General features: G+C 68.5%; 6 protein-coding genes and 1 non-coding gene across 8 annotated transcripts in view; 2 read left to right on the forward strand and 5 right to left on the reverse strand.

The window, feature by feature from the left end:
- AHNAK (AHNAK nucleoprotein) overlaps positions 1-2575 on the reverse strand; it is a 29377-nt gene extending 26802 nt beyond the window's left edge. Inside the window, exon 1 of the mRNA XM_067314821.1 lies at positions 2447-2575. The gene's annotated coding sequence lies outside the window, so the exon portion shown is untranslated. The remainder of the gene's footprint in view (positions 1-2446) is intronic.
- An 8416-nt stretch (positions 2576-10991) lies between these two features.
- Positions 10992-16046, reverse strand: EEF1G (eukaryotic translation elongation factor 1 gamma). Its single transcript, XM_013951092.2, has 10 exons — positions 15963-16046; positions 15458-15616; positions 15282-15345; positions 14789-14931; positions 13642-13785; positions 13362-13491; positions 12663-12849; positions 11932-12104; positions 11718-11842; positions 10992-11304 (listed from the first exon to the last, which is right to left on the reverse strand). The coding sequence occupies exons 1-10, from the start codon at positions 15975-15977 to the stop codon at positions 11146-11148; spliced, it is 1299 nt and encodes a 432-aa protein (XP_013806546.1). The 5' UTR covers positions 15978-16046; the 3' UTR covers positions 10992-11145.
- Positions 16047-16405: 359 nt separating this feature from the next.
- On the reverse strand, positions 16406-18403 carry POLR2G (RNA polymerase II subunit G). Its single transcript, XM_013951084.2, has 8 exons — positions 18309-18403; positions 18047-18156; positions 17813-17972; positions 17628-17678; positions 17426-17491; positions 17078-17149; positions 16806-16839; positions 16406-16615 (listed from the first exon to the last, which is right to left on the reverse strand). Exons 1-8 carry the CDS (start codon positions 18318-18320, stop codon positions 16602-16604), a joined length of 519 nt encoding a protein of 172 aa, XP_013806538.1. The 5' UTR covers positions 18321-18403; the 3' UTR covers positions 16406-16601.
- Positions 18404-19254: 851 nt separating this feature from the next.
- Positions 19255-23088, reverse strand: INTS5 (integrator complex subunit 5). The gene is made up of 2 exons (XM_067314824.1): positions 22901-23088; positions 19255-22512 (listed from the first exon to the last, which is right to left on the reverse strand). The coding sequence occupies exons 1-2, from the start codon at positions 22954-22956 to the stop codon at positions 19704-19706; spliced, it is 2865 nt and encodes a 954-aa protein (XP_067170925.1). The 5' UTR covers positions 22957-23088; the 3' UTR covers positions 19255-19703.
- Positions 23089-23385: 297 nt separating this feature from the next.
- Positions 23386-24660, reverse strand: C37H11orf98 (chromosome 37 C11orf98 homolog). 2 transcript variants are annotated; one of them, XM_013951088.2, is made up of 4 exons: positions 24418-24660; positions 24061-24185; positions 23884-23981; positions 23386-23728 (listed from the first exon to the last, which is right to left on the reverse strand). In XM_013951088.2, exons 1-4 carry the CDS (start codon positions 24532-24534, stop codon positions 23601-23603), a joined length of 468 nt encoding a protein of 155 aa, XP_013806542.1. In that variant the 5' UTR covers positions 24535-24660; the 3' UTR covers positions 23386-23600. The 2 variants fall into 2 exon arrangements, with proteins under 2 accessions (XP_013806542.1, XP_013806543.1); XM_013951089.1 differs by having other exon boundaries at positions 24354-24435.
- An 84-nt stretch (positions 24661-24744) lies between these two features.
- Positions 24745-26514, forward strand: CSKMT (citrate synthase lysine methyltransferase). The gene is made up of 2 exons (XM_067314810.1): positions 24745-25125; positions 25341-26514. The coding sequence occupies exons 1-2, from the start codon at positions 25080-25082 to the stop codon at positions 25982-25984; spliced, it is 690 nt and encodes a 229-aa protein (XP_067170911.1). The 5' UTR covers positions 24745-25079; the 3' UTR covers positions 25985-26514.
- On the forward strand, positions 24793-24927 carry LOC136995108 (small nucleolar RNA SNORA57). The gene has a single exon (XR_010886755.1). It is a non-coding gene; the product is annotated as a small nucleolar RNA SNORA57 (small nucleolar RNA).
- Positions 26515-27345: the final 831 nt, after the last annotated feature.

Below are 27345 nucleotides of genomic sequence, written 5' to 3' on the forward strand. Positions count from 1 at the left end.
TCCAATTACAGGGCCAGCAGAGAAGGGGGCCCAAGACCTGGGGTGCGAGGCCAGCAGGAAGGGAGCCAGCCCACGGAGCCAGCTTGGGCTCTAGGAAGCCGCTTCCTCCCCTGCCCCATCCGAGCTGCTCACCAGGACCTCGACCCATCCGGAAGAGGGAGCGGTAGGGAGCCGGGGAATGTCGCTCCAGGGCAGGCATCCCGCCTGACTCAGGGCACGTTGGTCACCTCTCAGCTCACGTCGGAGGAAGAAGAGCCCGGCCCCGTCACAAGGCAGGGGCTGGCTCATACACAGCCTGCGTGCCGACACTCCAGGGAGGGAACACGACGTTCCGCTGAGGATCCTCCCAGGAAAGCCCTCTGCCCAAGCCTGGCTCACATGCAGCCAAAGGCAAAAAAACAGAGAAAAAGGGGAAGTGAGGGCAGCTAGACCAGGGGGAGCCTGGCAGCAGCACGGAGAGCACGGGAGCAGCCCCAACCTGGGCGCCGACACCCCAGCTCCTACCAGTTCAACCAGCTCCCTTCCTCCAGCATGAGTCCCCGGGGCAAACCGAGAACAACTCTGCTGCCGCAGCTCTGGCTCCCGGACCTGTTGGGCCGGCTGCAGCGGCCTGCCCAGGACGCCCGCTCAGGGGGGATGTGGGCACAGCCGGCAGCCAGATCCCAGCAGCTCAGGGACACCACTTCCCCCTGGGCCGCCGCCTGCCAAGATGCAAAGGGGAAGCGCGAGGGGATCTGCGGCAGCAGAGGAGTTTTCACGCTGGCAAACACACCCGAAGCCCCGGGGGCAGCGCCACGAAGCCCTCCTGCCCCAGGAGCGCACACGCCCCTCGGCCGCACAGGGCACCACAACAGGAGCTGCTGTGTGCCTCGCCCTGCTTTCGGCCACCCCCTTTGGGAAGCTCCCTGGCTACCGTCCCCCCGCACGGCACAAACCTCAGCACCTCTCTCCTGAGCTGGCATTTATCACAGCACCCAGCTATTTGCCGAACAGCGTTACTAAATCAGGGCAGGCCCGAGCAGAGAGATAGGGATGATAAGAGCGAAGAGGCAAAAGGAGCACGGCGGCCGCCACACCCCAGCACCCCGGCCCGGAGCGAGCGCCGGAGCTGCGGGGAGACAGCGCCCGCTCCTGCCCCTGCTGCCCCGGATGGGACCCAGTGCCCCTCGTCACACCGCCCAGTTTGCTCGGTGGGGCCTGGAGCCCCAGGGCCCCCCCTTGCCTGGGCTGCTGGCAGGGCCTGGAGACAGTCTGTCCCTCCCCCCCCCCTCCAGCAGGCATCGTGCACCTGCGTGGGGCACCCCCATCGCCCCGGCCGGGGGTGAGGCAGGGACAAAGCCCATCCACACACACACAGCCCGCCCCAGGCCTGGGCAGGGGCCCGGGAGCCCGGGCAGGGAAGGCAGCGAGCTGTGCCCTACGATCACGGTGGGAGCCCAGGTTTCTCTCGCACAAGCAGGGGAGAGCCTGGGGCGGGTCCGGCAGGAGGCTCCAGGCCTCGGGCACAGGCCACAGCAGAGCGAGCAGTGGACACTCGGCCTTCCAGGAAGGGCGGGTCGCGGCTCCCCCCATTGCTCGATGGCTCCCACAAGACTTTTTTTTCCGCTCCCGTCCCTGCCTATGCCGAGGCCAACGGGGAGGAGGCTCCGGCGCTCCCCAGAGAACCCCCACCCCCCAGGGTTAGCGGCGAGCGGCCCTCGGCAGACACCCTGCCCCGGAGCCCCGCAGCGCCGGCACCCACGCGGGACCCCGCTCCGGGGCAAAGCTCCGGCCCGAAACAACCGCTGAAACACGGCCAGGGCCGGCACAAGGGATCTCTCTCCTCTCGCTCTCGCTCCTTCTCCACCCACAGGCTACAACCTACCTAATGAACATTAATTAACCAAGCCGCGCCCGCCCGCCCGCTCCGCGCCGCCGCCCCGCTGCTCCCGCTCGGGGCCGAGCAGCCGGGGCGGCGGCGGGAGAGACGCGGGCGCGGGGCCGCCGCCGCCCCGCTGCGGAGCGCGGACTCGGCCGGGGTGGGGGGGGGGCGCGGAGCCCAGGGCCGCCCCCGCCGCGCCCCGTCCCGTCCCGCCCCGCCCCAGCGAGGCTCCCGTGCCCGGGCGGGGCGCGGCGGCGCCAGCGGGACGGAGGCGGCGGGGCGCCACGCCCTGCGCGCGCCCGGCCGGGAGAAGCGACCCAGTCCCGGGACCCCCGCCGCCGCCGGGACCCCCCCTCCCGCCGGGACCCCCCCGCCGCGCCTCCACGGCCACTTTCTACCCTTCCCGTTCCAGCGGCGGCGCCGTCCGCGGCGGCGCCGCGCCGAGCGCCGCCCGTCCCGGGGCAGCCCGAGGCTCGCCCGGCGGCCAGAAAGTTCGCTCCGGCCCTCGGTGCCGTTCCCGGTTCAGCCCCTGGTGCCGCTCCCGGTCCTCCCCCCCCAGCAGCCGAGTTTCGGCGGCGCCGGTACCTGCGGGTCCGCGGCTCTCAGCTCCCCGGCACGGCCATGCCCGGCGCGGCGCCGGTCCTGCCCGACCCGACAGCGGATTCCTGGCGGCGGCGGCGGGTCCCGACCGAGCCGTCCGGTGCGGCGCGGCGCGGCGCGGGCGGCGGAGCGCTGTGAGTGGCCGCGCCCCGCGCGGGGCTGCGCTCTTGTAACGCGGCCGCCGGGGAGCCTCGCCCCTTCCCGGGACGGGGTGGGACCAGCGCCGGGCGGCGGCTCCCGCCCCGCGGAACCGCGGCGGGACCCCGGCACAGCCGCCGACGGGGACCCCGCTCCCGCAGCGGATCCCCGCGGTCCTGCTCCTTCCCCGGGACGGGACCCTGCTCCTGCAGCAGATCCCCGCGGTCCCACTCCCGCCCCGGGACGGGACCCCGCTCCTGCAGCAGATCCCCGCGGTCCCACTCCCGCCCCGGGACAGGACCCTGCTCCTGCAGCGGATCCCCGCGGTCCTGCTCCTTCCCCGGGACGGGACCCCGCTCCTGCAGCAGATCCCCGCGGTCTCACTCCCGCCCCGGGACAGGACCCTGCTCCTGCAGCGGATCCCCGCGGTCCTGCTCCTTCCCCTGGACGGGACCCCACTCCCGCAGCGGGTCCCCCCGGTCCCTCTCTGGGACAGGACTCCACTCCCACAGTGGATCCCCTCAGTCCTCCCCCTCCAAGGATGCGACCCCTGTCCTGCCCCCTCCAGGCATGGCCATCCCCCCCATGGGACCCCTGTCCCGGATGGCACCTTGGTGCCACCCTCTGCCCTGCTGGGACCCCAGACACTGGCACCTACCTCGACTGTCCCCACCCTCCTCTGGATGGGGCTGGGACCCCATTGCTGCCTGGGTGAGACACCCCTCCCCCCATCACCAGACGGGACCTCAGGGCCCTGCTGGAGCCCCCAAACATGATCCCCAGGGCCCTGCCATGGAGCAGAGCCCCCTGGGCTGGGCAGGCTGCCCCATCCCAGAGCCGGGGGTGCAGAGCGACCCCCCCCACAGGGAACCGCTTGGACCAGCGCCCTGGGACCACGGGAGGGACAGAGCACAACTCAGGCCAGGGAGCGACAGGAGCCGGGGAGCCCAGCACCCCTCCACCGGGAAGATGCCTGAGCCCAGCCCACATCCAGGCCCGGAGCAGCGGGACTGCGCAGCCGCCCCAGCACTCACTGTGGGGCATGAGCACCACAGCAGGTTATAGCAGGGCATGGGCACCCGCCGGCAAGGCACCGCGCACCCAGAGCGATGCTCTGCCATGCCACCAGCCCCTACCGCATGCTGGGACCCTACAGAGTTTTCCTGCTCTGAAAACTTCCACGCTCCTGGGCCAGGCCTGGCTTTTAATAGCGCTTTCCCACGACTGCCGCCTTTTCTTTTCTTTTTTTTTTTTTTTTTTTTTTTTTTTAAACACATCACTTTCTATGTTAAATCCCCAATTATGGCCTTGCCTGTGCCCAATAAAACTCCTGGAGAGAGGAACATGCAAGGAGAAACACTCCTGCACCATAGCTCACCTCCTTCCCCCTGTTGGCCCCATCCTTGCCGGCGCTCAGCAGGGCTCAGAGCTCACTCGGCGCTTTGGAGAAGCGACAGCTCCCCCGCCACGAGTGATGGCCCTTCCCAAGCCCCCCACTGCCCCCAGCACAGGCGCAGCCACACCCGGCAGCGGGGCAGAGACCCCCGAAACCCCCCGCTGCCTTTGGCCGAGGCGGCCTGCGCCTGCCGCATGCCACTCGCACCCGCAGAGCGTCTGTTTACGAGCTGAAGCCACCGTGCACTCAGCTGTTATAAATAGCCGCCGAGGCCCGCTCTGCCCGCGTTATAAATACCCGGGACCAGCAACCTCCATCTGTGAGCAGCAACGCCCGAAGGTCCCGCCGAAGCACTGGCAGCGGGATGCCCTGGGCAGGGCTGGCACGGCCATGCTGCGGCGCACAGCGGCCCACTGCTCCCCCAGGCACTGGCCAGGATCCCCCTGTGCACCCAAATAGCAGTGCTGGGTGCGGGAACTGGGGCTGGGAACGCGCCCAGCTGTGGGCTGGACCCCTCTGCGCAGCGGCATGCGGGTACATCCATTGTGCTTTACTGCAGCCCGGGCGCTGGCAGCCGCTTCAGCAAGACAGCGTTTCCTCGTCGCTGCCAGCAGTTTGTGCGAGGGCTCGGGGGCTGCTTATCTGCCCCGGCGCACGCATCCTCTGCAGGGCGCTCATGCCCATCTTGCTCCCTTTGTAGCTGTTCGCCCCCCCCCCCCCCCCCCAGCACCCAGCTGCCATCCTCCCAGCACGCTCCCAGGTGCACGTTGCCTGGTTGAGGGCCTGATCCCCACTGCAGCCATCCCCGCTCCCCGTCCCCACCACGGGAGCCGGGGTGGCTGCTTTCGCGCACCAGCACCGGAAGAAGGGGGGATCCAGCAGATGGGAGCAGCAAGGCGCTGCCGTTTCCACACCTTCCCTTTGCCTCAGTTTACTCTGATGCAAGAGTTTTGTTTTGTTTTCTTTTGTTTTTTTAATGACAATTTTAAGCCTTTCCAGCCTCTCGGAGGAGGGGGCGTGTGAAGCTAATTAACGGCTGTCTGCGGAGCAGCCCCAGCTCCTGCAAAAGGAGGAGTTATAATCTTGTAATTACCACCTGCATCGCCACAGCTGAACTCGCTGGCAGCCGGGTGCCGCTGCTCCCAGCGCAGGGGTCAGCTGCCAGCTGCTTTGCCCTCACGGGGAGCTGGGAGCCCCCTGCGAAGACGGGGGACATTTGCAACCAGGCAGCGACGCCGGGAGCTTGGCTGGGCCCCGGGCAGCTGGTGGCAGGCAATCCGGCTGCAACGTGGGCGCTCGCCGCTGCCCGGCCCACAGAGCCCCATGTGGGGAGGGGAGGGCAGGGAAGGGAAGGGGTTTCCCTGGCTGAGGCATCGTGTCTCCACTGCTGTCATCGGAGTTTCCTGGCAACGCCAGCCGCTCCGATTATTTGCATTTATTATGGTTTGGTCTCCACGACAACCAGGATGACAACGCATCTCCAGCAGCCAGTGAGCCAGAGGGGAACAGAGCGCGAAGGCTGGGCTTCCCCGGAGCTGCCGGAGACCCCGGAGCTGCAGGAGACCCTGTGCCGAGGCCGGGCGTCCCCGGAGCCACGGGAGACCCCGGAGCTGCAGGAGACCCCATGCCGAGGCTGGGCGTCCCCAGAGCTGCTAGAGACCCCAGAGCTGCTGGAGACCCTGGAGCCACTGGAGACCCCATGCCAAGGCCAGGCATCCCTAGCTCCCCGGAGGCCAAGACTCCACAGCATGGCAGGGCTCCGTGCAGCCCTGCCAGGCAGCGGCAGCTCAGCAACCAGCAAGTCGGGGCCTGCCGGCACGCAGAGGGCAGAGACAGCCCAGCAGGTTTAGGGATCAAAGCGGGAGCGAGGGTGCGCTGGGGCCTCTCCCGCCCTCCGCCTGAGAAGGGCGACGCCGGTGGCACCAGCAATGCTGCGCCGGCCTGCAGCCCGGGCACCCCCAGGCACCCGCTGCGCAGGAAGGGGTTGTGGCGAGGGTGCAAGCCTGGTGGTCCCAGCCCTCCAGCCCCGCAGAGGGTTTGCAAACGGCTGCAGGCAGCAGCAGGGTGGCAGCAGGGCCACAGCAGCCTGGCTGGGTGCCGGGAGGGGCCCGGAGAGCTGGGGTGGCACCGCGCGTGGCTGGCGAGGGGGCAGGCAGGGGCCGCGTGCGCCCACGATCCCGGCCAAGATAGAGCCGGGGAGGAGGTGGCGAGAGCTAGGCGCTGCGGTCTGCACGCATGACTCACTGCTGGTTTCTTTTCCCCTCTTTAATATCTGTAATTCAGCGCGAATTCGAGGCCCGGTTTTATATCAGGGCTTTTCCGGTTGCTGCCAGCTCCCGACCCATGCGGCCTGGCAACGGGTGCGCGTACACACAAACACAGACATGCATGCATGCACATGCACACACACGCATGCATGCACCCTGCCTTCCCACCCGGAGCTGCGGCCGGACCCTGCACGTGGAAAGGCCACCGTCGCAGCGGGCCAGGGCAGTTTGCAGGGGCTGGGGGGGGGGGGGGGGGTGGTTTCATGCCCTGGCAGCTCAAAGCGTGCATTGAGGCGGCCCCAGTAACACAAGGGCTCTCTGTGCTCCAGTGCCCACGGGGTCCCCGGGAGCAGCAGTGGGACGCAGCCCCCCCCCCCCCCCAACCTCCCCCAGCACCTTTGGTGAGGCCCCGGGAGCCAGCTCCCCCCGGCAGGGCGCGCACCGCAGCCAGGCAGCACATACCTGAGGCATGGCTCATCGAGAGGCTGCACCGCCCCGCCGGCCCCAGGACCCTGCAGGGCTGCAAAGCCATGGCCAGCGGTGCAGCTGCACGCTCCCACCCCCCCCCCCCCGGGTACATCGCCCCTGGCAGGGATCCTCCCCACTGGAGCAGGGAGCAAACGGTCTCTCGCAGCGGGAAGCAAATGCCCCAGCCGGACGTGGACCCGTGGGTCTGGCTGGAGTCAGCAGCGCGGCTGTTGCCCGGCTGTGGCAGCAGCTGTATTTACTCCAGCTGCGGTGCTCGGCAGAGCAGGAAATGCCTCAGCCAGTGGGTCCTTGCAGCGGGGGACCAGCTCTGTCCCCCTCCCTGGCACAGAGGGAAAACTGGCACGGGGCGGCTGCCAGCAGGGCCGGGACAAACCCGCCGCCAGGGCATGGAGTCAGCTGGGAAGGGTCACAGCAGGGCGGGCTGCCCCACGGCTGGACGCACGGGGAAGGAGAGGGGTCCACAGTGACCCCAGCCCCAGGTGCAACCCTGGCCCCAGTGCAGCCCCAGCCCCCGGTGCAACACTGCAGCCTGGCCAAGCACGGCCGGGGCCCACGGCCGCGGGGCTGGTCCTCGCCAGGGCGGGCGAGCAGCACGCGGCCGCACGGAGGGATTTTTCGGATTCCGAGCTGGCACCCGGCCATGGCCTTTCCCCAGCTCCGCGCCAAGTGCAGCAGCAGTTTTCAGCTGCTGGCACAGGGAAGGAGCAAGGCCGAGAGCCAGCCAGGAAAGAGCAACACAGCCCAAGCCCCGGCAGAGTGTTGCTGGCCCCACCGGGACCCCCCGGCTCCCTCTTCCCCCCGGACGCGCGGTCTAGGAAGGCCATGCAGGGCCGTGGGTCTGGGCCATGCGGCAGCCACAGGCCCAGGTTCGGGAAAGCACCAGGAGGGACAGGAGCAAAGCTGGAAGCACCGCATCCCTCTTCGGCCCCATCCCATCTCCACACCACGTCTTTCTGGGCTGCTCTCACCATTTTGGGGTGGGGGGACAGAGCGGCAATCCTGGCTCCTGGGCCCCAGGCAGGACGCGGCGGGGTGACTCTGCCCCCCGCTCAAGGCAGCAGCCATCCCGGCACGAGTCACCCGCCGGCCATGGGAATGGGGACCTGCTCCCAAAGCGCAGGGCTGCAAGGCAGCGGCGCATGCTGAACCAGCCCTCAGTGCCAAACCAGCCCCCCACGCTGAGCCGCCCGCCAGGGCAAGCACCGGCCAGCGGCTTTGTCCTGCCAGGACGCTGCAATTCCCTCGGCACCAAGGTGGCTCCGCGTCGCAGCCCTCCCCAGTGCAGGATTCCTCGAGAGCTACAGGGAGCCGGGCCAGGAGCCAGCCCCGGTGCCCGGCTTGGCCCCGGGGGCACCGCACAAACCCCCACGCTCGGGGCCAGCGTGCAGCACTGGCCACCAGCCCCTTGCAGCACTGGGCACCGGCCCTTTGCAAGCCACAGGGGCATCATGCTCCCCGGCGGCCGGAGCCCCGTGGCAGGGCGGCTCGGTGAGGCCTGGCGCTGGCGTGGGGCATCTGCAGCAGCTGCTCGGGTTCCTGCCTCCCCGCGGCGGGGGCTCAGGCTGGGCCGGGCTGAGCAACCCTTCATCGCATTCCTGCTGCCGCCAGTAAACAAACAGGAATTTGGCTGCGGCACCAGGGCTGCTCTCGCGCCTCCCTCCCACGCTGGGCTGCGCATGGAGCCGGGAAGAGGCCGAGGCAGGGAAACACCCCGGCCCAGGGGCCGTGGGGTGCGCCAGGCTCCGGCTCACCACGGCAGGGGCCACATCCCCACGTGCACAGGGGGCGGGAGAGCCGGGGCTCCGGGCCCCTCCTGGGAAGGCAGCCCGGCGCTCGGCAGAGCCAGGGGGGGACTCAGCACCAGCGCAATAAACCCAGATCCTGCACCCATGCACCGGGCATGAGCCCCAGCTGCAGCTGCATTTCCCAGTCCTATCCAGGGTTGTTTTCCCAGCGCACAGGGACGTGCACGGAGCAGCCCCCCCCCCCCCCCGGCCCGGAGATGAAAGCTGTCCCGGCCCCTCCGCAGTGGAAAGCAGCCCTGCAGGACGGCATTCCCGCATTCCCGGGGCCCGGCCTCACCGCCAGCACCCGTGGGAAGCAGTGGGGGGAGCCGCCGGCGGGGCGGGGGGCTCGGCAGGCAGCGGGGGCGGCGGCGGGGAGCGCGGCCGTGAGTCAGCGCTCGGAGCTGCCCAGCCGGCCTGGGCGCGGCCCTGTTTGAGCAAGAGCAAAACCAAATCCAGATGTGCGCCAGGGGGGTGGGCAGGGTGCCAGTGGGGGCTGCGCCCGCCCCCCCCGCACACATCTGGGGGCCGTCACGCGGCGCAGACAGATGGACGGATGCAGCGCGGGCGACTGCTGCAGCCCATGGAGCCCCGGGGCGGTGCTGCGGCACCATTGCAAAGCGGGAGCCGGGCAAGGGGCAACCCAGCCCCCCCGGGCTGCAGAAGTGACTGTGGGACAAGCAGGAACAGCCAGGCAGAGCCTGCGGCTTCGTGGTTGCTGCTGGTTTAAACTGGGGTTTGTGCAGCAAAGCCTGTGGTGGGGTGGGTGGAGGGGGGGGGAGATCATCACAGCCCAGGACCCTGCTGGCCACAGTGCAAATAGGGAGGATGGGGGACGTTCCAGCCTTGCAGCAAGCCAGGGCTCCTGTCCCTGCAGCTGGGGGGGGGGGCCGCAGCAGGGTTGCACCGTGGCAGGGTTGCATCACAGTTTGCACCACCGGCACTGCATGAGGCTGGGGGGTTGCGGGCTGCACCGGTGCCTGTGGAAGCCCAGCATTGCTCCGGCACGCAGCGCGGTGCTGCACGCCTTGCTCCCACAGGGTGATCTGCAGCGCTGCTGGAGCTGGCACCATCCCCATCCCCGGCATGGCCTGGACCCATCACCCCTCCCAGCTCAGTGCTGCTACAGCCCCCCAAGCAGGGGGGCAGGGGGGCTGCTGACACCCGTGGGGAGCGCAGTGCACAGTGGCACAGGCCGGGCCGGCCGCGAGCCCTGTTGCTGCAAGTGGGAAGGGGGGGGGCTGCGCCCTGGCAGGGCGAGCAGCAGCCCCCGGGGACCCCGCTGGCGCATGGCGCAGAGCAGGGCCCCCCCTGCCCTGCCAGCATGCTGGCACCAGCCCGGCTGTGCTGCACGGCTGCCGCCAGCCCCGGCCCCACCCGCCAGCGCAGCAGCAGGATGCGAGAGCGTGACTCACGCTTCCTCAGGGCCCCCAAAAGCGCCAGATGGAGACGATTAGCCCGGCCCTGCCTCCCCAGCCCCCCGCCAGCCCACGGCAGGGCGCGGGGGCCGGCCAGCACAGCTCTGCCCTGCGAGCTGCCAGCAAGTCCCGGGGCAGGAGCCCTGCACAAGCCCCATCCCCGCAGCTGCGGTCCCCACGCAGCGCCTGGCCCAGCGCCCCCCAGCCCAGGCAGGGCGGTTCCCAGGGCAGGGCAGCCCGTGTTGCACAACTCCCCAGGGGGTGCGTGGCCGCCAGCCTGAGTCACCGCTTATGCACAGCGCGCCGGGCGCCAGGCCAGCCTGCCCTGACTCACCTCGCAGGCTCCCCCAGGAAAGCCCAGGGATGCAGGTACAAGGCCGGCGGCGAGCTGGACCAGCCCCCCTGCGCCCCGCGGTGACGCAGCGAAGCCTTATCAGCATGAGGGGGCAGAGGCCAGAGCACAAACATCCTCCCCGGTGAAGCACTGATCTGGCCCCCGCTGCGTCAGAGGTGGTTGTCAGAGGTGGTTGTCAGAGGTGGTTGTCAGAGGTGGTTGTCAGAGGTGGTTGTCAGAGGTGGTTGTCAGAGGTGCAGCCCTTCCAGCCTCACCCAGGCGGGCTGCTAGGGAGGGAAGGGCCAAAGCAGCAGGTTTTGCCAAGGGTGGCAAGAGCTGCTCGTGCTGCAACCAGGAGGCCAGAGGAGTGTTGGCTGTGCCCCCCTCCACCCGTGAGGGACACGGCGCGGCACTGACGCCGCAGTCTAAGTGGAAACGGGCACCAGGTCGCCACAGGGGTGAGCCCCACCAGGACAAGGGACAGAGCACTGTCACAAGCCTCAACTCCTGGAAGAAGAGTGCCAGAAACCCCCTGCCCTGCGCTTACCATGCCAGGGAGCGAGGCCCAGCCAGCACAAGCCTCCCTGCCCCACAAGGGGTCTTGGCTTGGTCACTTCTCCGCCCGGAAGAGATTCAGCACAAGCAGGGACCCCCAGGTCTTCCAGTGCCATCCACCCGCCTGCTCACGGACAACAGAGCCTGGGTACTAGCACATCTGGGGTTTTATTTTTGTTCAGGTCACAGATGTTTGTCCCAGTCCCCAACTCCGATACCAGCTCCCAGCAGCCTGGGAGCGCTCTGGCCACCCGGCCTCCCCCTCCGCTATCAGTCCGTGCAGTGCTGCACACAGCAGCACCCTCATTTGAAGATCTTGCCCTGGTTGAAGGATTTGCCAACATGCTTGAAGTCTCCCTCCCACATGAAATACTCCTTGACCAGCGTCTTGCACTCCTCGCTGTCACTGTCCAGCTTCCTCCAGGTGTAGGACTCGTAATCCACCTGCCAGTCCGGACTCAGCTGGAACAGAGGTTGCAGGAGAGGTCAGCACCGCAAAAAGGCAGGCGTAAGCCCTGGCCCTCCAGCCCACCCCCTCTCCCCGGGCTGAGGGACGAGCTTCTCGCACCGCCTGGCTCCCCAGTTTCCACCTAGCCCCAGGCCCAGCTGCTCCCAAAAGCGAGAGGCAGAAGCTGCAGTGCAAAGACCCAATCTCTCTCATTTTGGCAGGACAAGGAAAGACAGACCCCAAAAGCAACAAAGGGCTGAGAACAGCCCAAATACAGGCCAATCACCATCTCCTGGCACAGCCAGGGGACTCCCAAAGTGGCTCCAGGTCACATGTGGGCGGAAGGTGACAACCAGGGTGAGCAGACACCTCACAGGGCCAGGACTGCTCCCCCGGCACCGTGCATGCCGGAGGCGCGAACACTCACCGGGAAGGCCAGCTCCTGGCCCCGGAAGACCCAGACACCGGAGATGCTGCTGTCATTGTTGGTACCAAAGAGGATAACGCTGGCAAAGGCGTTTTTACGCAGCTTGTCCAGACGCTGGAACATGCCTGGGAAAGAGGAGCAGCAGTCAGTGGGGATGTGTCCGGCAGCGCCCGAGGCAACGAGCCCCAGGAAGGGAGCAGTGCAGCGGTCTCACCTGTGATGAGGTTACAGCTCATGAAGGTCTGGGTCAGCTCCTCAGGGAAGCGGTACTCCGCATACCAAATGGACCAGCCCTCCTTGTCAAAGTGCTCCCAGAAGTGGGGCAGGGCCACAGTCAGCGTGTCTTCGTTAGAGTACTTCCGCTTGAACTCGTCCATGATGAAGGGACTGCGGCAGAGCACAGCTCTCAGGCAGGGACCTTCCAGCACCGAGCGCAGAGCGCCGTGCTCACCCGCACGCCCTCTCCCGGCGCCTTGCCGCCTGCCCAGCGGGGCGTGGGACACGACCCGGGCCCGCACCCGCACCCAGAGGCTGCTCTCTGGTGGCCAGAGGAGACAGGACAGCCAGGGCTGCCAGCAGCTCGGGTTTCAGGCAGGGGCTGCCAGAGCCGAGGGACTCCAGCCTCGCTGGAAGCAGAGATGCGGAGCGCCCAGCCTCGCTCCGCCTCCCCTCCCCCTCACTGTGTTGGAAAAGCAGCTTTGCCCTTTTCCAACCAGCCCATCGCAGGGAGGGGGCTGGCTGCATCCCCACTGTCTCTGGCACAAACAAGTGCTGGTGGCGGCCGGCCCAAAGAGGCCAGCCGCAGCAGAGGGGGAAGCGGAGACACAGGCAGCTCCACAGTCCGTGCAGCGGAGGGACGCCGGGGAGCCTCCCCAGGCTCCACCTGCACCAGGACAGAGCCCTCGCTTCCCTCTGCAGCAGCGGCACCCCGCGCAGGGCCCTCACCTCTTGGGCAGGTGTGCAAAAGGATCCTTGGATTTGGGCTCAGCAGCCAGGGCCTGGTCACACTCATCCAGCTCTTCCTCAGGAGCTGGCTTCTTCTCTTCCTTCTTCTCCTGCTTCTTTTCTTCCTTGGTTGGCTTCTCCTTCTTGGGGGTGTCTTTCTTGGGCTGGTTCTCAGCAAATTTCTTGGCTGCGGCCAGGACAAGGGCAGTCAGTTCCCCTCTCCCCCTGTATCTGACCCTAAGGAAGAGCGGGGGGGTTCCCACAGAGAACAGAACAACCAGTTCCCCAGCGGTACCAGACCTCGGCCCTCCGCTCACACCAGCGAAGCCTGGGACCATCCTGCCTCCGGAGCAGGAGCTGCTGGGCCCGAGAGATGGGACTGAAGCCAGGACCCCTCTCCAGTGCCTCAGGCAGTAGCTGCCACAACCTCCGGCGTGAAGAGGTGTCCTCTCCACCCGCCCTCCAGCCGCGGCCACTCCGACACAGAGCGCTGCCATAGCGAACGGAGAGCACGGGCCCAGCAGGGCTGCCCTTGCTAGGGGGGCTGAGACCGCCCAGCCGCCAGTGGGAAGCAGGGCCCTGCCTTCCACATGCCATGGCCATCTCCAGGCCATCTCCCAGATGCCCACGGATCAGGCAGGGACCCACTGGCACCGGGACACGGATCCCCACACGCAAGGCCAAGGGCCCTCCCCTCACCGTCAAACTGAGCCATCTTCTCGCAGAGCTTCACATCACCCAGCACAGCCTTGAACTGCGGCTGGTTGAGGCAGGTCACGAACCAGCGGTTGACATTCACGTAGGGTTGCCGGAAAGCCGGTTCCAGCACCTGCAGCATGGGAAGCGGGATTAGGAACGTGGAGGCGGAATCGACACAGCCCCTCGGCACAGCAGGGCCTCCAACACGCAGTGTCGGCCACAGCCCGACCGAGCCCCAGCGTGGGGCGTCCAGCCAGGCTCCCCGCGCCAGGCTTCCCACCTGCTTGTAGAGCCACAGGAGGGTGCACACCACCGTGATGTCAGCCAGCGAGATGCGCTCTCCCACCAGGAACGTCTGGGTTTTCAGGTGGCAATCCAGAATCCCCAGGACCCGCTTCACTTCCTCCTTTGCAAACTCCGTGGCCTGGGGAGGCACAGAGCAACAGTCAAGCCCCACCAGGGGCACGGGCAGATGCCTGCTCCCCCTGCACGCAGGGTGGATGCGACCTGCTCATTCCGAACCCTCCTCTCCCAGAGATCAGCGCAGAGCCCCAGTGCTAGAAGAGGCATCACTGACCAGTGCTGGGCCAGCTGTAAACAAGGTATCTTAAAACGCTGTCATCAAGGGAACAGCTCCCCATGAACAGGGGACCCTGACCCTTCCTCTTTCTCCAGATCACAAACGACAGGCCTCACAACCTTTCTGGAGATCCTGTTGCGTTTCCTGCGTGATCAGCGAAGCCCAGCTGCTGCCCCGGCATGCGGCAGCCCAGCAAAGCCAGGAGGCTGCAGCTGCAGGCTGCGAGCCACAGCGTTTAGAGAGTCCCAAATACCACAGTTTCTCTCTTTCTGTCCCACAATGCCAGCAGCCGCATCCAGCCTTAATGCGCAAAGTCCCGGGAGTTAACGAGGAGCCAGCAGCACCTCTTGGGTGGTCTCCTTCAAAGCTAGGCTGGAGAAGGGATCCCCGTGATCCCAGCTCCAGTCCATCCCTGGGAAGGACGGGTCAAGTACGCCCGCCCTGGCAGACGGCACAGTACTTGCTGCCCCAGGGATACAAGAGCTCCACAGACCCCTGGGCCAGCTGGAGGAACCTGGTGGCCCCCTCAACAGCCGTTGCAAGAGGAAAAAACTGACGTTTTCTAACAAGCGGTGCACAACGGAGAGGGACAGGGGTGCAGAGATACCACGCAGCCAACTGCTGCCTCTCCTCAGGCCACATTTGTGAAAATAGTTCTGCCCTTGCCCCAGATCTGCCTCCCTGCAGATGCAGCAGGTCCGGGGAGCAACAGTTCCCAAACGAGGGAGGCTTCCACACTCGGCAGCAGAAGCTGTGAGCCTGCAGTCTCCTCAGTGCCCTTGGGGAAGCAGGGCCACCACCTGGCCTCCCAAGCAGTGGGCAGCAAAGGCGCCCGCCACGCGCTGACCTGCTTGTTGTAGTGCATGATGCCAAGCGTTGGGAACACCCAGGTGCTGGCAGGGGGAACAATGTCGCTGTCGGCGAAGTTCACCCACTGGACAATCTCGGCAGCTGTCTCCTTGGTGGCGCCTCGCAGCTCATCGTTACTGACTGAAAGCAAAAACCCGCAGTCCGTCAGGGCCCAGCAGCCGCAAGGACCCCCCCCGCCCAGCAGCGACGAGGCAGGACTGTGCTATGCATCCCCCCAGGGAACCTGCAGCACCACGCCCCACTTGAGAGCGGTTCCTGTTCCTGACCTCATCAAGGAGAGGACGCTTCCCCATCCAAAACAGAAGAGAAAAGATAGAAAGAACCAACCCCGAAAAACAGCAGCCGCAGCAGGATGCGCAAAGGGGGTATAACACTGGCAAGGAGACCAGAGGGGCCCATGAGAGGCTCCTCACCCTGACTGCCCCCCCCGGGTGCGCCCCCAAGCCCAGAACAAAGAAGCCAGCGATTACCATAATACGCAATGGCGTTACTCTCAAACACACAGAAACCGTCATCGCCCTCGAAGGCCGGCACCTGGGAAGAGAGACGGCACCACTGGCAGCAGAGCAGCCGAAGCACGGCCCCCCCCCGGCTCCCCCGGGGGCGCGGGGCCAGACGCAGGCTGACCCCCACCGCCGACACTCACCTTCCCCACGGGGAACTTCTTCAGGAACTCGGGGGTCTTGTTGGTCTGGCCGAAGTGGAAGTGGGGCGGGCTGGAGAGGACCCTGATCTTGGCGCCGCTGTACTGGGCGGCGATGAGGGCTTTGAAGGCCCGCCAGTTCTCGGGATAGGTGTAGAGAGTCTGCGGGGCAGCGGCGGGCCGTGACGGACCGGACCGGGCCACCGCTGCCCCGCGCCTTCCCCGCCACGTCGCCCCAGCGCGGCCCAGCACGGAGCCCCCTAGACGCCGCTGCCCGCCCGGCCCGGTCGCCCCCACCGGGACCCCCCGGCCTGCGCCGCCCCTCCAGGCGCGCTCCCCCCCCCCCGCCCCGGTCCCCCGGGCCGCCTCCCCGGCGCAGCCCCCGAGCCCCGCGCCCGGCTCCAGCCCCGCCCGCGCCGCGCCCCCACCCGCAGCCCGTCGCGGCGGCGCCGGGGCCTCCGGGCAGCGGCGGATGGCGGCGGATGCGGCGCGGAGCCGCCGCGCTCACCCCGGCTACGGCCATCTTGGCGAGCGGAGAGAGAGAGAGAAGGAAGCGCGCGCAGCCGTAAAGCCCCGAAGTGCTGGCAGCCGAGCCGACGTGCAGCACTTGAGGCACGCGAGCCGTAAAGCGAGACTGCGGAACGACCGGGAAGAGATGCTTCCGTGCAACGTCACGGGGGAGGGAGGAACGTCGCCGCGGACACGCCCCATACCTCACGCAAGCGCACTACGCTCACCGCATTAAAACGGACTAGGCGTCTTAAAGCGCCGACGCTTCTTGTAGGCCCCCCTCCCGCTCCCGTTACCGTCTGGTGCCCCGGACCGTGCCCCAGGCCGCTCCCCTCCCGCGGCCCCGCCGCTCCCCTCCCGGGGCCGCAACACAGGCTCCAATGGGCCGTGCTCAACTGCGCACTCCTCCAGCAGAAGCTGGCCGTTAAAACAGAAGGCCGCTTTGTTAAAAAATAAAGAATCTTTTATTGGGAAACAGTTAAAGAGCAAAGGGAAGACAGGCCGGTCATCAGGCACCCTTGGCTCTGCTCCTCCCCTCCGCTGGGCACTGCCACGCGCGTCTCACCAGTGTGGCACGGGAGGCAGCAGAGGGCCCATCGCCTTGGGGCCCAGCCACCGCTCAGAGAATGGTCACGCTTCAGCTCACGAGACCTGAAGGAGGTGCAGGAAGAAGGAGGTGAAGCCCAGAGCAGCTGGCACCCCACGGCCCAGCCCGCTCCCTCCCACGAGCCATTCCCCAGGACAGGGCAGGAGTGCCCCAGCAGCGCTCACAGACCCAGCTGGGTGCCCATGGGAACCACACTCCCCCCAGGCGACATGGCACAGTGGCTGCGGGACTCACCCAGGTAGTCGTCCATGAGGGAGCCGATGGCAAACTGGGAGAGAAACAGACCTGCGGACACTGCAGCAAGCAGAGGAGGCTCCGCCAGCCACCCCGCGCCCCTCAGAGCCCAGCGGCACCCGCACGCTGGGCTGTTTCCAGGCGGAGGAAACCAGGAGCCGTCTATCTGCAGTTGCGGGAAGCCCCCCCGCGCATGCAAAGCCAGAGCCCCCACCCATTCCCAGCCCCCCATTGCGGCGGGGAGCCCCACCGGCGCTGCCTGCGGCACTCACGATGTCATTCTTATCCACCCGTGTCCCCACGATCTTCAGGCGGATCTCGTCGTCCTGCTGGATCACAATGTCCTGGGAATACACAGGGCTGGGATCAGAGCCGGGGAAGAGTTGGGAGCGAGAGCACCCTCCACCCCCATCCCAGCTCCCTCGCGAGCACAGGAAGAGACTGAGCGAAGCCGAGTACCGAAACACCAGTGACGGGTGCTTCCACCCCACCCCAGAGCCCAAAGAGCTTTTCAGGAGGGGGCAGAACAGACGAGGAGTCACCCCAGGAGGCCCCAGACCCCACGGCTCCCTCGCGACGGTGCCCAGGGCTCCATCTCCCCACTGCAGCCGAGCACACACCTCATCTACCGTCTTGTAGCAGGGAGGGTTGGAGTTGGGGTCGAACTCCATCTCGGAGGGGATGGACTGAGAAGAGACGAGGAGTCAGGAAGGACTCGCGAGCCCCCAGATTCGCCTCGTCCCTGCTGCGGACGGGTGCCCCCGTGCTCCCTCTGCTCAGAGCCGGGGGACTGAGGGGACCGTGCCTTGCCCCAGCACTTACATGGCGGGAGATGAAGCAGGACATGGGGCCAATCTCCGTGAAGAGCCCCACCTAGAGAGGGAAGGCAGCTCCATCAGCAGCAGGGCAGAGGCAAGGGGAGCTGACGATGTCTCCCCCGGAGACATGCCGATTTTGGCGGTTCCTCCCAGTCCAGCCCGGCGCTGGGGGTCTGCCCCCCCCATCACCTTGTTCACTTGCGTCACCACAGCATCCACCACCTCTCCCTTGAAGGGACGGAAGACGATGGCCTTGTACTTGACAGGGTAAAGGACAAAGCCGCGTCCTGGCTGGATGACGCCAGCACCGATGTTGTCGATGGTGGTGACGGCAATGACGAAGCCGTACCTGCGGGGAGAGGGGCGTGCAGGGGGTCAGAGCGCCCCGGGGGCGGGCGGGACCCCCGCTCCCCCCGCACTCACTTGCCCGTGCACGTTCCTTCCACCTCGGTGAAGAGCTTCTGCTTGACGGTGTTGAGCAGGTTGGGCCCGAAGTACCGCGGGTGCAGGAGGATCTCGTGCTCCAGGGAGATCTGCGGGGGGGGACGGGACACGACACAGGGACCGGGAACAGCTCCCCCCGGATCAGCGGGACCCCTGGATAACCCCCCCCAAACCGGGAGTCCCCGGGAGCTCGCCACAACCCCCCCGGTCCCAGCCGCCCCCGCGCGCCGCCGCCACCCACATGATAAAACATCCTCCCGCTCCCGCCGTCTCCGCTGCCGCCGCCAGACCGGAACGAACGTTCGGGCCGCGAGCTCGCCCCTGATTGGCCGCCGCGCGCCGGGAGCCACGCCCCCTTACGGAGGCCGGTCCCTGCTGCCCGGGCGCATGCGCTGAAGACTGGGGGTGGGGAAGGGGGGGCCGCACCCCCTCCTCTTGCGCATGCGCATGACCATCCCGCCGGGGGCATCCGGAAACCGTGATGGACAGCGAAGGGGGCGTGCCCAGAGGGGATGAGCGCGCCGTAATTGGCCCGGCTGGGCGTGATTGACGGGAGGGGAGGGCGCGAGAGCTGATTGACGGGTCCGGCTGGGAGACTGACGGGGGGGTGGGCGATGATTGACAGGGAGGGGAGCGGGGGGGGGGAACTACCACCGGCCAAGGCGGTGACGGGCAGGCTGACAGCGACAGACAGGTTGACAGCTGGATCGACAGGCCGCGAAATGACACAAAAATGGGCTTTATTGGTGTAAAAATGAACTGGGCAAAGCAGCGGCACCCGGCCCAGGCCGGTTCCCCTGTCCCCCCCCCCCATCCCTGCGGACCCATGGAGCCTGCGGGAGAGCAGGAGTGGGGGGCCAGGCAGCACCGGGAAGCACCAGGACCCCCCCCCCCAGGACCCCTGGGAAGCACCAGGACCCCCTGGTTCCCTCAGGAAGCACCGGGACCCCCCCAGCTCCCCCAGGAAGCACCGGGACCCTCCCCGGCACTCCCAGGAATCACCCGGATCCCATGGCTCCCCTGGGAGGCAGTGGGATGCCCCCAGCTCCCCCCCGGCCCAGCCCCTCGGCCACCTCCTGCCGCAGCAGGGTGCCAGGGCAGCTCCGCTGCGGCTCCGCTTGCCCACGGGACAAGTGAGGGCGGCCGGGGCCCCGCCAGCCTGACCCCCAGATGCCACGGCTCGCCGCTCTCTTCTGCTCTTTATTTAGAAAAGGGTTGGGGGAGCCAGGCCCCCTCGGCGGCCACAGCCCCCAGACCCCCGAGCCACGTGGCCCCGGGCCAGGACCACCTCACCTCCGCCTCAGCCGCAGCACAGAGAGGGGAGAGGTGCCAGAGAGCGTCCTCACCCCCAGCGGCGTGGGGCTTTCCAGCCTCGGGGGAGCACCACGATGCCTCCGAGTCCGCGGCCCTCACCGGTGACTGGTCCCGCCATGGAGGCATGGAAAAGCCCATGGCTCTCAGTCGTCCCACAAGGGGAGCAAAGTCCTGCTCCACAGCAGCCCAAAAGCCAGGGGAAGAGCACCAGGTCCAGCCGCACTGCTGCTCTGCGCCGAGTCCAACGTTCAGTCTGTAGAAAAGGCTGAAGAAAATGCCAGGAGACAGGAGGGATGGGGTGCAGGCAGCCATCGGGCAGGGGCTAGGTGCGGAAGCGGCCAGCCAGCAGGCCGAGGCGGTCGATGTTCTTGTGCAGGACGCTGTGCAGCACAGCCAGGTACTTCCCCACGTCGCCATCCCGGGAGAAGTCCCGGAAGAAGAGCCCACGGTCGGCCTGGAAGGTGAATTTCTGCGGCAGGGGGCTGTTGTCGCGCATGTAGTCCCAGACGCTGAGGAGCAGCAGGTGGACCTCGAAGGGGGCCAGCTGGTGGAAGATCTCATGCATGTTGCCCAGCACCGGGGGCAGCAGGGAGCCCTCAGCCATGCAGGCCACCAGGGCACAGGAGGCCTGGAGGTGCCAGGGGGAGCCGGTGGTGTCGCTCTCGCGGGAGGCCTCCCAGTGAGCCATGAGGGTGGCCAGGAGCCCACGGAGCAGCACGGAGCAGTAGCAGAGTGCCGGCCGCCCGGCCGCCACCAGCCGCAGCAGCGGGAAGAGCAGGGGGTTGTCGCGGAAGCGGCGGCAGATCTGCAGGTCGCGCTCCACAGTGCTGCGGGTGTGCTCCTCAGGCGGCCAGCACAGCTCACTGCCCGTCACGTCTGGGCACACGCTCTCCACCAGGACCACCGCTACTGCCTTGGCCGCCTCGGGGCTGATGCCCGCTGCCGGCGGGACGGGGGCCTCGGCCGGGCCGTAGCGCCCGCCCCGGCAGCACCGCAGCAGCAGGCTGAGGAAGCTCTGGGCGTTGTGCGCCAGCTCCTCCGGCGCTCGCCCGCCCGCCGCCGCCACCGGCTTCAGCCCCCGCCCGATCACCCCGGCGTGGAACACCGACCACACGCTGCCTGAAAAATTGACGGCGGCCGTGAAGCGGCGGTTGGTGTCCAGCAGGGAGACCCGGGCCCCCTCCAGCCCAGCCTCATCACCGCTGGGGGCCTCCCCCAGGCCCCCAAAGAGCTCGGCGTTGCCCCGGTGCAGGGCTCCCTCCACCAGCTGCTGCAGCACGGCCTTGGTGGCGGCAGGCGAGGTGCCACTGAGGCGCGCCAGCAGCCGGCTGCTGTAGCTGAGGCTGGTGGGGCTCTGCCGGCGCAGCACGAGGAAGAACTGGTGCACGGCGGAGCGGACGATGACGAGGAGGTGAGCCGGGCGGACGGCGCGGGGCATGGGGCAGACAGAGAGCAGCAGGGAGGCGGCCTCCGCCACCTCGGGGCTGCGGTGCAGCAGCAGCTGCCCCAGATCGTGGAGGTGGTGGGAGAGGACAGCGCCCAGCTGCGTGCTCATGGAGGCCGGGCCCTCGCCCTCCCACTGCACGATGAGGGCCAGGTTGTGGAAGAGCTGGACCACGTGCTGCTCCGGTAGGCCACCAGCATGGATCTGGCACACGCACTTCTTCACTGTGGCCGGGAGCAGGTCGGTCATGCAGGAACTGAGGACGGCGTAGAGCTGCGTGGCCAAGCCCAGCTCCTCCTGGCTGTGGGCCAGCGTCAGGAGGTAGAAGAGGGCATCGGTGGCACAGTTGGGCGCGCAGTAGACGGCCAGGAGGCCCAGCAGCTGGTGCTGCCACAGGAAGCGCTTGCGCTCCAGACGTAGTGTCTCCACGCACAGCTCCCGCACGTGGCCCTTGAGCTCGTCCAGGAAGGGCACGGGGCGCGGCGGGGCATCTCCCAGGCTGGGCGCACCCCGGTTGTACACCAGCTTCTGCAGGTTGAGCAGCAGCAGCTGGATGATGCGGTCGCAGGCTTCGCGAACGCTGTCGTGCACGGCCAGCCCTGGCGTGGTGATGACGGAGGCTGGCATGGCCGTGTTCACCAGGAACTGGAGGATGCGGTAGGCCCCGGCCGAGGTCTGGCAGATGAGGTGCACCACGATGCTCACCATGTTCTCCAGGTCCTCGCGGGGCAGTGAGGCAAAGTGCTGGTGCAGCTGGTTGAGGACGCTGGGCTTGAGGGAGTCCACGAGCTCCGAGGAGATGGTGCCCAGCAGCATGGGCGACATCACAGCCAGCTGGAGCAGGAACGGCACCGTGGCCTTCTGGTGCTGGTCCCGCATGGGGCCCAGGCTCTCGTGGAACATGCGCAGCAGCTCCTGCTTGATGCTGCCCGAGTGGCGCGAGGCCAAGTGGCCCAGGATGCCCACAACAGAGGCGATCTTGGGCACCCGCTTGTCGGCAGCGGTGGGGAAGAGCAGGTCCACGGGGGCCGCCCCATGCACGCAGAAGTCCTTGAGGCCGCAGGAGAGGACGCGGCTGATGATGGTGTTGGGGAAGGAGGAGCCAATGTGGGCTACCACCCAGTCGAAGTGGGGGGAGTGCTGCACCGAGGTGTCCAGCAAGGCGTCCACGCAGGCGTCGGGGCAGGTGCTGATCATGGAGGAGAGGCACTGGGTGTAGATGTCCATGAGGGTGCGCGTGGCCTTGCAGGACATCCACAGCTGCAGCAGCTCGTTGAGGCTGGAGGCGTGGGGCACGCCATGGCGCCCGGCGTACTTGCTGCTCAGCTGCCCCATGAGGTCGATGGACCAGGCGGAGACGACGGGCGCCCAGGCCTTGGGGTTGGCCCGCACGAAGTCCGAGAGCACATGCTGCACCTCCTGCACCACGTCGTCCAGGCTGGGCCCCGGGGCCCGTCCGGCGGCTGCCCCCAGCCCTGCCTCACCACTCTCCCGCTCCAGGAGGTGGGTGCAGACGTGCTCGTCGAAGACGGCGCGCAGGTGCTCCAGCACGGCGTGCCGGGCAGGCGGCAGGCTCCGCAGCAGCAGGATGGCGCAGCGGGCGTGCTCCTTCAGCGTCAGCTTGGTGCCATGCACAGGGTCCACGCCACTCAGGAACGCCTTGATCTCCTGCGCCAGCTCCTGGGAGCTGCCGGGCAGGGAGAGGCTGTCAGGCCCGGCCGGGGGGGGGTCCCCATAGGCCTCCAGACTGCGGCGGGGACTTGGGACAGCCCCCACCCAGGGCAGGGGGGCCCGGAGGCGCTAGGAGGCCCGGGAGGGGTTCATGGGGGGGGGGGAGGGCCTGTGCTGAGGGAGTTCTGGAAGGGCCGCGGGAGGCTCCAACGGGAGAGACCCAGCCGGGGGGGGGGTGAGGGGAGGGACCACGGGGCGAGCCCCGGGGCCGGGGGTGTCCCGGGGAGGGACCGTGGGGGGGTCCCGGAGGTGGCAGATCTCGGGGTCGGGGGGCCTTGGGGGCGGTGGGTCCCGGGGGGGGAGACCGGGGGAGGGTCGCGTCCCGGCCCGGGGCCCCGCGGTACCTGAGCGGCGGCCGGGGCGGGCTGGCGGCGCCGGGGGGGTCGCACAGGGCGGACATGGCGGGGCGGGAGCGGGCCGAGGCCGGTACCGCTACCGGGGCCAGCGCCAGGAGGAACCGCCGCCGCCGCCTCCGCGCATGCGCGCTGCATCTGCGCGCCTCCCTCCGCCGCTCCGCGGCCGCACACGAAGGTTCCGCAGCAGCAACGTTCCGGCCCCCCCCCCGTCTGTGTCTCCCCCCAACCCGCACCCCCGCTAGATTGGGGGGGGGGGGGGGCGGGCGTCTGCCCACCCCGCGGCAGCGAACGAAGGCTCCGGGGCAGCAACATTCTGCCACCACCCCCCCCCATGCCCCCGCTAAATCTGTCTCACGCACCCCCCCCACACACACACACACACACACCCCCCAGGGTCCACTCAGCCCAGCCCCACGGGTCCTCACCCCCCCAGCAGCCCCACTGCTCCCCACAGTGGACGAGCCAGACACCGAGAGCCTCCCCTGCATCCTTTATTTCACAGCCCATCCTGGAAGGTTGTCTGTCACATCAGCCTGCAGATGCCCAGCAGGAGCCTGTTGCTCCACGTCCGGCATGGAGTGAACCCAGCACCGGCCGGGAGGCGAACACGGCACCCTCATTCCCCCCACCCGTCGCAACACAGTGGGGGGTGGTGCAGGAGCAGCAAAGTCCAGGTTTTGGAAAGGATTCAGCTCCTCACTTCAGAAACTGCCTCTAAGTCCATCATCTCCACATCCTCGGAGACACCCAATTTTCGCCTCTTCCGACAAGACCTAGCAGCTTTATTCGTCTCTGCCAGCTTCGGGGCAGCGTCGACTGAGATGGAGAAAAGGCGACAGGTTAGAGACCCCTCTCATAGGCACTCTAGAGCCACAGGCAGACGCGATCCAAGCTGGTAAGCGAACAAATCGACACGCAGCACAAAGAAATGCAACAGAAAAACAAATTATTCCCGCAGCAGGGACAGTTACCTTGCATGGCCGCCTTCTCCTTCGCAGCGTGCTGGAGCCGCTTCAGCAGCTTCCGCCGCTTCTTCCCCGAGAGGGTGATGTTGGCCCGGGGGCTCGACCTGCCGCGAGAAGAGCGGTTACCCCGCGCCGCTGCTCGAGGGGCCTGGGCCACCCCATCCCGCCACCGCAGTCACTCACAGGCGCTTCCGCAGGTGGTGGACAGTGATGAGCCCCTCGTCCACCACCGCCCCCACGATCCGCCGCTTCTTCCGCTTCTCCCTGCCCAGGACGCGGCGCCGCTTGAAGAGCTTCTTCTTCAGCTCCTGGAAGAAGATGAGACGCCATTAGCACGCGGGCAGTCCCGGCCCCGCGGACGCCGCCCCTCGGGCTAGCCCCAGGCCCGGACGCGGGGCGAAGGAAGCCCCGGGGCCAGGAGACCCCCCCCCGCCCCCAGCTTCCCCCCTCCCCAGGCCGGGCCCCGCCCCAGTCACCGTCCGGGGCCGGTTGATCTTTCCTCCGGTCCCCATGGCGCCCCGCGCGCACGCACACACTCACACACAGAACCACTTCCGGCCAGGTCAAGAGGCGCTTCCAGGCAGCAGCAGTAACTCCCCGCACCGCCTTGCGGGGCGCGCTGGCGCGGCCTTTCGAATTCCAGCCTGGAGCTGCCATTGGCTGCCGCGCGCGCAGCTGCCCCTGATTGGCCGCCCCTCGGCGAATCGCCACGCGCCTGCCACCTCCCAGCTATAAAAGCCGCCGCGCGGCCGGCACGCAGCCATTGCGGGGTGGAGGTGAGCAGCGGCGGGTTGCTGCGCTGGAGGCGGGGAGGAGGCGGTACCGGGATCTCGCACGGCGGCGGCGGCCCGTACCTGCGGGGGGCTGAGGGGGTCGGACCGGGGGCTCCGCGGTACCGGGCGGGATTCCGGGGCGCCTCCCGTTCTTGGCGGGCCCGGGCGGCGCGGTGCCCGGGCCCGTGATGTGCGGAGGCAGAGCAACGCCCGGCGCGAAGTCTTCGGTGCCTGCGGCCTCCCTCCGCCGGTCCTATCCTCGCGCGCCGGGACACGCGGCCGAGGCCGCCGCCGGGCCGCTCCGGTCGCCGCCCCAGTCTCATCGCTGCCTCCTTCCTTCCGCAGGAGCCGCCCGAGGACGACGCCGCCGCCAATAAACGCGCTGCGCCCCGGCCCGGTGCCCCGGATCCCGCCGGGAGGGGGAGGGCGATGGTGCCCCGGGGCGGGGCGGCCCGGCAGCTCTGCTCTGCCGCAGGTGGGTGGCCCCGGGCCTGCACGGGAGGGGGCCGGGCCCCATCCCTCTACGGCTGCCAGCCCTATAGCGGAGTGCTCCAGCCGTGCACCGGGCATTGCCCTGCTCTGGCTTAGTCCCCCCATAGGGCTCCTTGCCTCCCCCTGGCCCCGTTTCAATGCTCAGCGGGGCCCCGGGACGAGACCACCGCGTTCCAGGCTCCCCTCTGCTCCCCGCAGGTGACCTGCTGGGGGCCATGGAGCAGCCCAGCGCCTGGGACCGTTTCTACGCCCAGCGGGAGCACGCCGGAGCCGTAGGCCACTTCGAGTGGTTCTTCGGGTATGAGGCGGTGGCGGGGCTGCTGCTGCCCCTGCTGCAGGGCCCTGGGGCCGCCCGGGTGCTGGACGTGGGCTGTGGAACCTCAGCGCTGGGCCTGGGGCTCTACCGGGACTGCCCGCACCCTGTGCATGTGTGCTGCCTGGACGCAGCGCCTGCAGCCCTGGCAGCCCTGCAGCGCCTGCTCTGCATGGCACCCCCGCCCCGGCACCCCCGGTCCCATGTCCGCCTGTGCCTGGGGGATGCCACTGACCTGGCCAGGGGGGGCTTCGCCCCAGCCTCGCTCCGCCTGATCCTGGACAAGGGCACTTGTGACGCGCTGCTGCGGTGCCCAGCAGGGCCTGGCCGCGCAGGGCGGCTAGTGGCTGAGTGCCTCCGGGCCCTGCAGCCTGGCGGGCGGCTCCTGCAGTTCTCGGACGAGGACCCAGATGCCAGGGTGCCCTTCCTGGAGCGGGTGGGGATGGCTGGGGTGAGCGTGCAGGAACTGGGGGTCCCCGGGGGGGTCCCGTACTATGTCTACACGGTGGAGAAACCAGTGGGAGGCTGAGCAGGGGAAAAATGCAGCACCCTAGGCTGCAGGGGCTTAGCCAGTGGTGCTGTGAGACCCTCTGGTGTCACCAGTGCAGGGACAAGGACACTCCAGTGTCAGCAGTGCGGGGACAAGGACACACTCCAGGGACAGCTGCTGTTGGGGGGGGGGGGGGAAATGGGGCTCCTGAGCAGCTGCAGGTCAGTAAATAAAGCTGCTGAGCACCCTGCAGCCTGGTCTGGTTGCTCTGTTCTTGCCCCACGGGCTTCTCCTGGGAGGGGGGCAGCCCCCAAAGCCGGGGGGGGGGGGTCCTCGGCCCCTAATTAGCCCCATGGCGGGGGGGTGGGGGCCCAGCCTGGCCTGGGCAACCGGGAATGGGGCTGAACTGGATGGACACACACAAAGGCTCTCAGTGGCAGTGCCAGCACGGACAAGGCCAGCGTGCCAACTCTATGGTTAACGGCCGCGACAGAGTGCCATGCACTCTATGGTAGGCGCGGAGGACCTCACCCCTCCCTCTCCTCGGCAGGAAGCGCCGCTCTAGCCGCGCCGCGCAATGGAGACGCTGCGGCTGTGGGGCCGGGCCCTGGCGCGGGGCGCCGTCCCCGTTGGGCTCGGCCTCCTGCTCTGGCTCGCCGTGGGCGCGGGCGAGCAGCGCCGGCAGGACAAGCTCAAGGTAGGGAGAAACCGGGCCCAGGGCCGGGGCGGGGGGCCGGGGCTCGGCGGCCGCCCTCACCCGGCCCCGGCCCCCAGGCCCTGCCCGAGGGGAGTCCGCAGGTCCTGGCCCAGCGGCGGCTCCACAACGAGCTGGTGATGGCGGCACTGCGGGAGGCGGCGGAGACCAACGAGAACGTGGCGCGGCGGCCGGTGCCCTGGAGGAAGTGAGGGCGGCGCCGGGCGCCCCGTGACCGCCCCGCAATAAACTCACCGGGTCTCGCGGGCGCCTCCGGCCGGACCTGCCCCCCCCGCCGGGCACGGCGATGGGGCAAAATCAGGGGGTTTAGGAGCCGCTCCGCCCCCGGGGCAGGGTCGGCGCCGGTTGCGCACGGGCCGGTGACGGGGCGGACCGGCGCTCCCCGCGCTTCCGACACGTCACTTCCTCCGCGGGGCGCCGCCATGACTCCGGGCGCCGAGGCGGGCGCGGCGCCGCCGAAGCCGCTGTTCGGCGGCTGCTGGAGCTGTCGCGTCCTCAGCGGCGTCGGGCTGCTCCTTGCCGGGCTCTGGATCTACCAGGGCCCGCGGCAGAGCATGAAGCGCGGCATCCCTCCCTCCATGGGCGCCATCGCCCAGATCACCTTTGCCCTCAGTGAGTGCCACAGCGGGGGCCCCGGACCGGGGGGGGCATCGCCATGGCGACGGGGTTCCGGGACCAGGGGGCA

The sequence above is a fragment of the Apteryx mantelli genome, chromosome 37 (assembly GCF_036417845.1).
Source record: "Apteryx mantelli isolate bAptMan1 chromosome 37, bAptMan1.hap1, whole genome shotgun sequence".
NCBI classification, from domain to species: domain Eukaryota; kingdom Metazoa; phylum Chordata; class Aves; order Apterygiformes; family Apterygidae; genus Apteryx; species Apteryx mantelli.